General features: G+C 42.8%; 1 protein-coding gene across 1 annotated transcript; it reads left to right on the forward strand.

Moving 5' to 3' along the window:
* The first annotated feature begins 789 nt into the window (after positions 1-789).
* Positions 790-12,634, forward strand: LOC113417640 (digestive cysteine proteinase 2-like). The gene is made up of 11 exons (XM_026676137.2): positions 790-900; positions 1,302-1,373; positions 1,510-1,602; positions 3,044-3,216; positions 3,779-4,019; positions 5,179-5,380; positions 6,864-7,057; positions 8,120-8,211; positions 9,402-9,563; positions 9,770-9,959; positions 12,032-12,634. Exons 1-11 carry the CDS (start codon positions 858-860, stop codon positions 12,217-12,219), a joined length of 1,650 nt encoding a protein of 549 aa, XP_026531922.2. The 5' UTR covers positions 790-857; the 3' UTR covers positions 12,220-12,634.
* The last annotated feature ends 951 nt before the right edge of the window (positions 12,635-13,585 follow it).

Raw genomic sequence — 13,585 nt, forward strand, 5'->3', positions numbered from 1 at the left:
CAAGAGGAGGTTCGAACCACAATATCATACTCCAACTCTCCAACTTCAAATTCAGAATTTTTCTTCCTCGCTTTAGCATAATTCACTGTAACACCCCAGCTTGTCTTTAATAGGTGGGGTAAGAGGAGGGTAGACTGGCACGTTTGAAAATATAATACTATAGCCCTCCGTTGTTTATTTTCTAAGAATAATTTTATTTATATAGCTTAGTTTCTAAGCACGTCCAGAGATATTTTTGGAAATAAAATGATAGTAAGGACTGCTTCTTTTTTACAGTCCATCAGTCCTTCTCTCCTTCCTTCCTTCCTTCTTTCCAAAAAAGCCAACTGAGACAGGTTTATGAGAATTATGCTGAACCTGTTCGTTTCTGCCATTTTTAATGTCATTTTTTATATCCATGACTTGGAGGGGAAAGAGTTACATTGAATTTATTGTAAGATCCTTTATGAATACTTTAAAAAGTTGGATGGATAGGTGGATGGATGGATGGATGGATGTTTGCTGGCAGAATGGCCAGAATAGAGAGCAGTTTGGGAATAATAATTCCAGTGTGTATGCAACTGATGGAGATGTTACAGGCTTCAGAGTTGCCTTCTCAGCTCATTTTCCCAGTACTGGCTTCCAAGAATAAATTCACAATCAACTATCTTAACGTATTATTGGATATTTTCTTGCCATCCAGCCTATAGCAAATCAGATCAGAGACTTTTCCATCCAATTCTTGCAATCCATTGCATTTCTAAACCCACCCATTTGGGAGGTCTGAGTTTATCCATTGGTTAGCTGAGCATTACTGACTTTATAAGACATTTGCTTTCCGTGACTCTGAGTAGTAGAGTGCCTGGCCTGGGACAGGAATGGAGAAGCTGATCTTGCTAACATGGGCAACCTGTTTCCTTGGTAAGCTGACCTTTAACTATTTATTATGGTGGGTCACACAATCAGTTTACACTGGATATGGCATTTTTATCCACCTATCAAGTGCTTCCCAATGACCTAGGATAGGCAGAAGTTGTTTTATGGTGTTAAGGATAATATCACAGGATATTATTATGTGATATTTCAGTTTCCAGGGAGGTACAGTAGTTCTCTTAATTTGCTTATTGATGCAAAAGGTAATGTATTGATTGCCACTTCAGATTTTGTGGATCCCAGTTCAGTTTGAAAGCTTGTGAAACTTTAAACACTCTTTATTGATTTTCCATTTGTTTCTATTGTTGACAGGTGTGCTGTTATATTATATTATACTATTATATTAAATTCAATTATATCAATCTATCCTCTTGGTTTTTGCATTCCAGTGGTGAACGGTGCACAGTTACCCAAACAATTGCAGATGCTTCCCATATTAGGGGATGTCTATCATGTTACAGGTAATGTGAGAACATTACATGATTCACAAAGGAATGGTCTGCAAAGATCTAGTGGTGGAACTGTTCAGAATAAAAGGGATCACAGTCAATATTTTCTGTTGTTGCTTGTTTTTTTTACTTTGCCTCTTTTTTTCAGGGATACTTAAACTGCCTTATGCTGAAATAGAAGAGCCATTTGAAGCCTGGTTCAACAAGACTGGAGGAAAAAGCCGGATTCAGTATTATGACGGTAATCCATGTGTGATACCATGGTAGTGGGTTCCCCCAATGAAAACCTTTCCGGCATTTTCACCATGAATGTAGATAGCCTTTCAGGGAGCAAGAATGGATAAAAAGTAAGGCTGCATGCCCAAACATATAGACTGCACTTCTTGCAGGCACTAGATATGTCTACTCTAATGGAGAGAAGGATTGGGATGATGTGATAGCAGTCTTGCAATATTTAAGGGACTCTCAAGAGAAGAAGAGGTTAATCTATTCTCCAAAGCAGGACCAGAAGTAACTGGTGGAAGTTCATTAAAGAGAAGTCCAACCTAGAACTAAGAAGAAATTTCCTGATAGTGAAATTTATCAATGGAAGGGCTTACCTCCCGAAGTTGTGGGTGCTCTTATCACTGGAGGTTTTTCAGAAGAGACTGAACAATCATTTGTCTAAAATGGTGTAGGGTCTCCTGCTTGAATATGGTCTTGGACTAGAAGACCTCCAAGGTCCCTTCCAACTCTTATTATTTTGTATTCTGTATCTTGGACTGCCCAGATGTGTTGAGTTTCAATTGCACAGTTTCACAACTGTACTAAGTTGTGGAGGGATGAAAAAGACTCATATTATCTGCTTTGCCTTCTGCAAGTGTCAGCTTTGGAAGCCATATTTTACTTAGAAGCTTCCACACTGCCACATCTTAGTGCCTGGGAATTTGGGAGGGGGGATTTCATAGAGAGGTGGAAGTTTAGATATAACAACATTCTTCTTCTAAAGTCAAGGACAAGTTACCCTGCACCTGGAAAGGAGTGATTGGAGGAATGTCTCCAGTTGGGTCAATGAGTGATTGGACCATGTGATGGGCTGGTGGGTGCAGGGAATGGGTTTTTGATTTTACGAAGGGAAAACCCTAACTCTCAGGTTCAGGTTTCCCAGATGTGCCAGTATGACTGCTCTAATAAATTCTTACTTGGATGAACTTTGTTTTTGAGTGTTGAATGAAACGGGGAGTTCCAAACCTGACACAACTCCTTTTAGATAAAGGTTTCTCCCATCATCACCATTACTTTTCTTTTATGTTCCACCTTATCTTCAAGAAAGGGAGGTAGTTAGACATATATACCCCATTGCCTTTTAAATTTGTACTGGAATTCTGTGGTGTAAGTTAGCTCTCAGGCTCTGGCTCCGGGCCTTTCTCCAAAGCATGTACTCTGCCGCTGACCTATTTTTCCTCCCCATCTGTTCTGCTCATATGCATGCCACATGCATCGTCTTATAGAGATCATTTGAATGCACTGCCCGCACTAATGCACTCTGACAGCCAAGAGTCTTCTGGAATTGTGGAGAGTTTCTCCCAGCACACCTAGAGGGCACCAGAGCCAGACACAATTATCCTAATGAAATAAGAAGGGGCTATCCTGTCAGAGGCCATCAAATATTTGGTCTAATTCTGCTTTTCTCTTTTCTCCAGGCCAGGTTATCACTTACCAGTTAAGCTATGTAAAACCTTTTGGAGCCAACTTCAAGGTAACCCCAGAAACCACTGAAACAGAGGTCAATATTAAGGAATGTTTTCAGATCAATGGAACGTCTGAGAATCCTGTGACACCTCAAAGTGTGTTTCCTAACTTAAAAGACTTCCAGGTGAGGGGTTTTTTGGGGGGCATCTTCTCATCTCTCTGGATTCTTCATGTATCACATCAAACCTGAATTATGTTAACTATAATTAAGCCATGCACCAAAAATCATGGCTAGATCTCTTTATTTGCTTTTGGGTCCCACCAGGTCAGTGTCCATCTGTGCAGTTGACCCCAGGCCCCAGCTATGAAAACAGTGGCATCTAAAATGAGCCACTTCCCCAAATGGGAGACACGTGTGAAGGTGTCTCCTATCATGACATTTCTAATAATCCTGGCTGGGGTATGTGCATCTCATTTCATTGGGGGCAACTTCTTAAAAGATTTTTTTTAATCATGAATTAAGGCTGCATTGTCTATACCTGCTGATTTTGGAGTATGCCAGATTGAAGTCAATTGTAACTATGTGTGGTTATCGATAATTGCACTGAAAATGTTGCAGTACAAAGCCACACATATTGTGTAGAGATTAAATACTTGTGCTGAACAGTAATGTACAATATTTTTAACTGACCCTTCCATTAATGTACTGGAAAACCTTCCCTCTATTCTGCTCTCTTACACACTAGCCTGTACAGCATGAGCATTACAATGGACAGAATTGCACAGTCTTGGAGAATGTCTCCTATTGGGGTAAGAAGAAGAACACCTACAAGTTGTGGGTGACAGACGGTTCCCGTGGGCCTTTGCCAGTCCATTATGAAATGAAAGGCTTCAACACTCTCCTGGGTTCTCACTATGACAAGTATGAAATAGATTATACCAGCTACTCCCAGAGTTTCTCACCCAGCATCTTCAATCTCCCTCCTGGTAAGTATGGACAAAAACATTTGGGAGGATGCCAGAACTCAAATAATTAACTCAAATAATCAAATAAGACCAGAATAATTTCACACTTTGCTTCCAGCAACTTTGCCATACACAGTTTGCCCTTTTAAACAGTCTTCCCAGCTGCAGCCCATGAAGGGGATCAGGGCCCTTTCCTCCCCCGTAAACCACGCAACTCATGTTGCTCCCTTATCCATTCCTCCCTGCATCCCCTAGGATGAAAAGGGGGTGGGCCTGGGTCTTCCTCTGACTGCCCAGCCGGCCTGTGCCATTCCCCAGTTTCCTCCACAGCCACCGGAGCCACACTCCCACTCCCTGTCAGCTGTTCCACCACTCCCTCGGAGTCAGATTCCAACAGGGGCATGACACTACCTTTCAGATGTTTGTTTTTAAAACTATCTCCCTTTAGCCCAAATTAGTCTGTATTTTGTTAAATTTATTAAATAACTAAAAGTATTATAGAAATTTAAAATATGTAACCTGGGAAAAATATTCCACCCTCCTTACAGCATCCTGTTAATTAAACCACTTGTAGGTGTCAGTAGAGACAATGCTCTTTTCTCAAAGACAGAAATTTGGGGATCATATGAAGAAGAGAACCCTGGAGATGAATGGCACCTTCATCAATCCTTAGCTTAGAAATGTGTAGGTTTTGCAGTGGTTAAGTCGGTCTTCCCCAAGCTGACATTCTCTAGATGCGTCCTCTCAGAATTTCCTTGTGAATATGAGCAATTCTGGCCATTGCTCAGAATTCTAGGAGTTGACAACTTCATATTTGGAAACCACTCAACTTGGGAAAGAAAGAACATGTTAGGGGTGTCACAGGAAAAGCAATTAGGCTGAACCCACATAATGGCCATCTAATTTGACCTCTTAAATTGGCATCCAAGCCAAAGATTCTGAAGTCTTTCCCAAATGCCTGTGATTCATGTTCCAAGTCTTCCCACTTCCTTCTCAAGGTCACCTTCTCAATGGCCAGACTATGGCGATGTCAAAACGAAATCACAAGATTATACTAAGTATAATATCTTGAAACAACCTGTTGTTAATATCAGTCTTCTCGATAGGGCACATAGCAGGGAACAGAGAACTCTGGAAGGCAAGTTTTTACTTGGTTGATTTTCTGATTTCCTTCTCCTAGGCATCAAGTGTGCACACTGGCCAAGAGTAGGACCAGAACACAGGATCTTGGCCAACCCAATGCAGGAATTCGTTGGGAGAACTGGAGAAGCCAACCAACACCATGAACATGTGTTTCATCACTACAAGAAAAAATTCCAAAAGACCTACAAAAACAAAAAAGAGACAGAGCACAGGCGACACAACTTCATCCACAATATGAGGTAAAGGAACCAGCAGAGATAGCAATAGCAATAGCACTTAGACGTAAATACCGCTTTACAGTGCTTTTACAGCCCTCTCTAAGTGGTTTACAGAGTCAGCATATGGCCTCCAACAATCTGTGTCCTCATTTTACCCACCTTGGAAGGATGGAAGGTTGAGCCAGTTGGGATCGAACTCCTGGCAGCGGGCAGAATTAATTTGCAATAGCACTAGCACTTAGACTTAAATACCGCTTTTACAGTGGTTTACAGCCCTCTCTAAGCAGTTTACAGAGTCAGCATATTTCCCCGAACAACCTGGATCCCCTTTTACCAACCTTGGAAGGATGGAAGGCTGAGTCAACTTTGATCCTGGTGAGATTCAAACAGCCAAATTGCAGTCAGCCAGCAGTCAGCAGAAGTAGCCTGCAGTACTGCATTCTAATCATTGTGCCACCCAGAGCTCAGATGTAGAGCGGGAAAACGTAATTAGCTAGAATTCTACAATTTTCCAGATTCTGCTACTTGATCACTAAGCATATTCTACAATAAAGGAAGAGGGATTGAGTTGGTCAAGATATTTTGAGGACTTTTCTGTGGCGTATTCAACAATTACATGTCAAGTAAACAACATGTTAAGTAATTACATGCTAAGCCCCAAATAAACAAACCACAGTACAGTTAACCGTGAAGAATGAAACCCAGTCAATTTATTTATTTTGAAGATTGATATGGCTGCCCACTCTTTTATATTCCTTTGTCTTACGCAGGAAAAAGAAATGTAGCATGTCAGCTCCTTTATCTGGCAAACAGGATCAATGGAGCGCAACCTCTGGTATTTAGCTCTTGGATTCCAGCAGAGAATTCACATCTAAATACATAGTCACTATTCTATTCACTCGTGCCAATTTAATGCTTCTGTCTTCTACTCAGAGTGAGAATGGATGTTTCCAGTGGAACATCTCCTAGCATCAATTCAATGAAACTCAAGAGTTTCTCCTTAAAACGTATGAAAAGAAAGCCTGGAAGACAACAATGGAAGGCAATCCCTATCAAATTCCATGTGTAGGGCAGGGTAAATGCATATTATGCCAGCTATACAAGTCAGTTTCGCTTTGGTTTTATCTGCATCAGGGGAAAAACACGAGAACCATCACATGACTGTTCACAACCCCACAATTAGAATACAACCCCACAATTAGAATAGATTCTGCAGTTTTTTCTGCAGGCAGAAATAAGAACACTAATGAAGTTAAATATGTCCAGTCCAGACAACGGTCCAGCTTGTTCCTTCTTCAAGTGAGAACACATCCAGTGCTGTGGCCAAGAGGTGGAGCTCTTGCCTCACACTCAGGAGGCTGCGAGTTCGATCTTAGGTAGAGGCTAATATTTGGTATAGACTCTCCTGCTCCAGCAGGGAGTTGGACTAAATGACCTCCAAGGTCCCTTCCAATTCTGTTATTCTATGTCTATGTCCATCTTCTCCTTCTCTATGTCCTTCCAGGTACATTCACTCCAAGAACCGAGCCAACCTCTCCTTCAAACTGGCCGTAAACCACTTGGCAGATCGAACACCAGAAGAGATGGCCGTGATGAGGGGGAGGCTACAGACTGAGGAACCCAGGAAAGGGTGGCCGTTCCCATCTGACAGCTACAATGGTCTCATCTTGCCGGAGAGCTTAGACTGGAGGCTTTACGGTAATTGTGACGTCTAAGTGTCTTTTGCTCAGCTCACGCTCCACACAGCAACAACTAACAAAGCAACTGAGCTTTCTTTCCTTGGGAGCTTCTTTGGATCAGACGGGGTATCCGGCAGGTTTTGACCAGTTCTGGAGAACCGGTAGCGGACATTTTGAGTAGTTAGGAGAACTGGCAAATACCACCTCTGACGGGCCCCGCCCCCATCTATTCTCCGCCTCCTGAGTGCCAGCTGATTGGCTGGGTGTCCTTTGGTTGCCCTGCACAGGAGAAAGGAGCCGGAAAGCAGTTAGTGGGGTGGGGAGGGAATGGGGATTTTGCAGTATATTCTTCCCCTGCCATGCCCACCAAGCCATGCCATGCCCGCCAAGCCACACCACAGAACTGGTAGTAAACATTTTGAATCCCACCACTGCTGGATGTCCGAAAAAAGTGTCTTAAAAACTGCAGGTTGGTGGAGACTGTTTCTGAACTTTGTGCTTGAAGTGGAAAAGAATGAAACTTTGGTCTTGGGTTTTACCAATTAGATTGATAGATTTCTATAGGAATGGCTTGTTCATATTATTATGAAAAAACCCAAAAAGTTGTGATTTGATATTAATGCCTTATTCTCCTGCAATAGAGTCAGAAGTCAATGTTTTTTCTTCTTCTTTTTTCTTATCCTCCCTCGCTTCTCTTCCCCCTCTTCCTCCCCATTTTCCTATTTACTTTCATATTTTGTATCGTGTTTTATTTTATAACTCAGTAAAAAATGTTAAACAAAAAACAGCAGGTTGGGACAAAATAGGATTTGTGACATCAGATTTCCCCCCCTTTGAAACTAAAATCCTGCTTCTATCAGAGGAATAGAATTCGGATCCTCCACAGACCACAATGATACCGTCTAAGTCCTCATTTTGGCTTTCAGCCCATTAAAAATCCACACTTTGGTTTAAGTTTCAGCCCAGATAATTTTCCTTTAATCTATTGCCTTTTGCATGCTGCGTTACTTGGAATGCTGGTATTTCCTTGATTGTTATTTTGACAATCCTTCCCAATAAATCCTTCTCCTTCTCAATAAAGGAGCTGTGACACCCGTTAAAGACCAGGCAATGTGTGGATCCTGCTGGAGCTTTGCCACAACAGGAGCTCTGGAAGGGGCCCTCTTTCTCAAGGTGAGACCCTAGACGCCTGTTGACTGTTGACAGTGACGGCTGTTTGGTCTAGTGGTTAAGGCACCAAGCTAGAAACCAGGAGACTGTGAGTTCTAGTCCCACTTTAGACATGAAAGCCAGATGGGTGACTTTGGGCCCACCACTCTTTCTCAGCCCGTGTCATGCCCTTGTTAGAGTCAGACTCTGAGGGAGAGGAGGAACAGCCGACAGGGAGTGGAGGTGTGGCTCTGGAGGTTGTGGAGGAGGCTGGGGAAGGGCAGAGGCCGGCTGGGCAGTCAGAAGAAGAACCAGGCCCATCCCCTCCGCTTCCTAGGACACGCAGGGAGGAACGAAGAAGGAAACAACTTGGCTTACGAGAGAGCAAGCGGCCATGATCCCCCTCATTGGTTGCAGCTGGGGAGAATAGTATATAAGAGAGACAGTTAAAACACAGCGTTGCCAGAAGCAAAATGTGTGTGTTCTTTTGGGCTGAAGTTATTTTGGTTGGTGTCCTTCCAACAGACTGTGCCTTGTTATCTCTTTGAAGTTGGTAATTATTTATCCTGGTCCGCTGTGGAAATTCCTTCATTGTAGTTTCTTTTGGTTTTTTATTTCACTTCTATCTGCTCATTAAGTTCAGACTGTATTGCTTTCTTTTGAAGACTATTTTTGCATGAGAATTATTGAACAGTGGGGCCACGCTGGAGGCATTAAAGGACATTTATTCACATTTTGGATTTTGTTATATTTGTGTTACACTCCAGGTCATCACAGCCCAATTCACCACACAGGGGGATTGTTGCGGGGAACATAAGAGGCAGAAAGAATATTGGGGACGTTTGCAGCCTTGAGTTATTTATAGGAGTGAATTCTGAGTATTGCCCCCTTTTTACAACCTTTCTTGCTACAGTCATTAAGTGAATCACTGCAGTTGGTAATGGTTGTTAAGTGAATCGGGCATCCCATTGACTTTGCTTGTCCGAAGGTCGCATGTGACCTTGGGACACACCAACAATCATAAATATGAGTCAGTTGCCAAACACCTGAATTTTGACCATTAAGGTCATTAAGTATAAAAAACTATCATAAGACACTTTTTTCAGTGCCGTTGTAACTTTGAACAGTCACTAGATGGACTGTTGTAAGTTGAGGACTACCTGTAGTCGGTTTCTAACCAGAGAGAGAGGTTCTCTTTCGTTCTTTCCATGCAGACAGGAGTGCTTACCCCACTATCTCAGCAAATCTTGATCGACTGCTCCTGGGGTTTTGGAAACCGTGCGTGTGATGGGGGCCAGGAACCACAGGCATTTGAATGGATTATGAAGCACGGAGGGATTGCCACTGCTGAGGCCTATGGACCATATATGGGTCAGGTAAGTCTAGGGTAGTTTTGCTGATACTCTTCCTGTATCCCTCAGGTGAGAGGTTTCTCCCGGTTGTCCTTATCCAGGGATTGTACGCAAATTTCTGCAGTTGTTAAGTGAATCATGCGGTTGTTAAGTGAATCTGGCCTCCCCAGATGACTTTTCTTGACAGGAGCCAGCTGGGAAGGTTACCAATGTTGATTCTGCCCCCACAGAATGGCTACTGCCACTACAACCAAACGGAGCTGATGGCACCAATCACCGGCTTCATAGCTATTACCTCCCAAAACATGACTGACCTTAAAGCTGCTCTGTACAAGCATGGCCCCATCGCAGTGAACATCGATGCCTCCCACAAGTCCTTTGCCTTCTATTCCAATGGCATCTATTATGAGCCCAACTGTGGTGAGTTTCCTTTCACTTCTTGGTTCATGGTCTTTTTCCAAGCGGGGATCCAGATGTAGTAAATCTATTGGAGCAATCCACGGAACCGTCGAGTTTCCTCGGCTTTCTTGATGACAGGGATGCTCAGTATCTTTTGTGCTGTGAATTTTGAGGGTATCTCATAAGCATGCTTCGTGAATGGCTGCTCTGAAGAAGAGCTGTCTTCTGTTTAGAAAAGGGAGAGTTGACAGTAGACAAAATGAGAGTCAGCTAGGTGTGGCCAGCCATACGATTTACTGACAGGCACAGTGAAGTGAATGCTCACCAGCTATACTAGATCCTCTCTAAAGCAGTGTTTCTCAACCCTTAGCAACTTTAAGATGTGTGGACTTCAACACAGAATTTCCCCAGCCTCTCTGCCCAGGCTGAACCTTGGTCCTCTCTAGTCTGGTAGACCTCTCTTCTATGGATCTGATGCTTATAATGCTGTAGAAGAGCAGGCAGAGCTGGAGGGTGGAGTTAAACAAGTCATCAGCCTAGAATCATTACATTCCCACAAAGGGTCAAAGTCCAACACCCTTTGATTGTTAATTGACTAGTGTATGATGTATATAGGCTTGAGCAATAAATCTTAGCTGCAACTTAATGTGTGGTCCTAATTGTTCACACCTAACAAGTGTCTGTTCTTGTGCTGCTGTGATCAGTGCCTCAGTGTTGCCTTTTAGTCCAGCTCTTTGATACATTTCCCCAGTGTCAACCACCTAAGGTCGCTGTTGATGGTACATCCATGGTAAGCCCCATGCAGAGTCTTGTCTTGCCATGGCATTTCCTCTGCTTGATCTCCCGATGCACTCCTGGATCTCTGGGTTTCATCCAGGACAGCGCTTTGACACTTACCAGACCCTGCTGCCCTATTTCTGGATGAGGTACATTCTCTAGGTGTTGAACACAGGCTGGAAACCTCCAAACATTGTGAGGAAGCAGGCTGGGGAATTCTGGGAATTGAAGTCCATGCATTTTAAAGATGCCAAGGTTGAGAAACCCAGCTCCAGAGCATTCTTTGGCATCTTCACCTTCAGTTCACCCTTGTTATTCTCTGGGCAGGCAGCCAATTGTCTAGAAAAAAGATAATAATGGACTCTAGCCAGCTGCCATTTTTATTAATTCTTGGAAGTAAAAATCATTCCAGATGGTTTTTCTCCTTCTCTTTCTTTCTTTCTTCTTTCTTTCTTTCTTTCTTTCTTTCTTTCTTTCTTTCTTTCTTTCTTTCTTTCTTTCTTCTTTCTTTCTTTCTTCTTTCTTTCTTTCTTTCTTTCTTTCTTTTTCTTTCTTTTTCTTTCTCTATCTATCTTCTATCTGTCTTATTTTTTTCCCCACCTTTACAATTTTTGCAAATAACCCAAGGCAGTGAGCATATTGCAAATAACCCAAGGCAGTGAGCATACACAGTCTTCCTCCTATTTTGCCCATAACAGCCCCATAAGGTGGGTTGAGCTGAGTGAGTGATTGGCCCAAAGTCACCCTCTGGCTTTCATGGCTAAGATAGGACTTGAAACTCAGTCTCCCGCTTTCAAGTTTGGTGTCTTAATCACTAGGCCAAACTGGCAGCATGCTAACTTCCTTTTCCTCATTTCAGTTTTAGAACCTTTCAAAAAGATTGGATGGGTATCTTAAGAGGATTTCATGAATATTACATTAGGGGCTTTGAAATTATGAGAAAGTCATATTTGGAATAATCATTATGTTTCCTTCCTCTCCCCAAGATTGAAACATTTCAGTATCCTTTACCCCACTGGAACATATTAATTCAGAATTTATAGGGAAACCTCTTGTACTTCAGTAAGATATGAAATTTGCTCCCTGCATTCTAACCAAACCAATCTTTTTCTGAAAAGACCAAGGTAATCAAAGGTAGGCTTGACTATTGTGCTGAGTTAGGGACTTGCAGCTCACAGCAAGAAGAGCAGTAGTAGAGAGAATGAAAAATCTACCTCTCTGAATAAAAATCAGAAGTACCTTTAAACCTGTCGTTTCTTCATATATATGAATTGTCAAAGGAGATGATAAGTTAATAATTACACTTATTCTTCTAGGAAATACAACCATGGAGTTAGATCATGCTGTCCTAGCCGTAGGCTATGGAGACCTCCAGGGGGAACCCTACTGGCTCATTAAGAACTCTTGGTCTACATATTGGGGCAATGATGGCTACATCCTCATGTCCATGAAGGAAAACAACTGTGGAGTGACTTCTAGTGCCACCTATCCAATCCTGGCCTAACAACAGTGGCTATTGTGTTCAGCAAAAGACATTTGGTTGTATTGTATTAGAAAATCCCATAGCAAAAGGTCCCCATTTTACGGATCATTCTGCTGAGTCGCCATTCGTGCTGTGAAATGCTATTGCATTTTAAGGCAGAAGCTGTTGTTTGAACATGTGTCCGCATACACAACCTGCCATTCCACCCCAGCTTTTTGAATCTAGGTAACAAACATTGAGACCACTCTACAGCGGGTAATACAACCATAGATTTAATGATGTTGCTGATGTTGTTAGCCTTGCCATTGTGGTTTGTAAACTATGGCTTATGGCAGTTTGGCACATTGCAAATTTAGCCAATTATGGCAGATTTATAAGCCATGGCTAACCAAATAGTGTAATATCTGAAGCAAATCAATAAAAAAACATTGAATTATGTGGCTGATATCTCATCTTTTTCTTAAGAAATACACAGCTCATAACATAAGATTTGACCTTAAGATCTGGAGTTCATGCTTCAATTTATGTTTTGCAATAAACAGTGACTATGTTCAAGGGATATGTTAAGTCAGTGGTTGCCAACCAGTGGGCTGGGGACCACTGGTGGTCCACAAGAAAATTTTGGTGGTCCACAGAGAAATGTCACCCCCAAAGCACCCCCCAAAGCAATTAATCCAGGCTGCAGCGGGAACACAAGGCTGCACCGCCCACATGGTCTGTGGGAACACAAGGCTTGCATTGCTTGCATTCCGAACAACACAAGGTAGTGAGGGGAGGGGGAAGGGGCAGAGGGGGGGAACTTGCCCAACATGCCCCACATGCCTCGCCTGGCCACCGGGCTGCTTCTTCCTTCTTCTTTCTTCTTGTTTTTGGCTGCACACAAGGAAAACAGCAAAAGTCCTTCTTTCTCTTCCCCCAAACTCCACCAGAAATGAGTCTTTGGGACCCTGCAAAGCATCTTGCTCCAAGAGGCTGCACCGGCGCAACAAATCTCACAAAGACTCATTTCTGGCAGAATTTGGGAGAGAGAAAGAAAGATTTTTGCTGCTTCTGCTGCTTTCCTTGCATGAAGCCAAGTCTCCCTCTCTCTCCCACTGAGAACGGAACTGGAGATGGTATCCTGCGATTCCAAATAAAGAATAATCCGATCGGTAGGAAAATGGGGTGGGGAATTTTCCTGCAGACTTTTTGGGGGATTTTCCCAGGATCTCTGGTCCTCTGATTAAAAATTATGAGTTTGGCGGTCCCTGAGGTCCCAAAGGTTGGCGACCCCTGGGTTAAGAAAATATATGTTCAGGTGGGGCGTGTGTGGGGGGGTGGACTAGAGGATCTCTAAGGTCCCTTCCACGACTGTGATTCTAAGGCTCGCTTTCTGCACGCCCTAAAC

Source organism: Notechis scutatus, chromosome 8, assembly GCF_049901735.1.
Source record: "Notechis scutatus isolate UNSWTSFEM ecotype Mainland chromosome 8, rNotScu1.2, whole genome shotgun sequence".
Lineage (NCBI taxonomy): Eukaryota > Metazoa > Chordata > Lepidosauria > Squamata > Elapidae > Notechis > Notechis scutatus.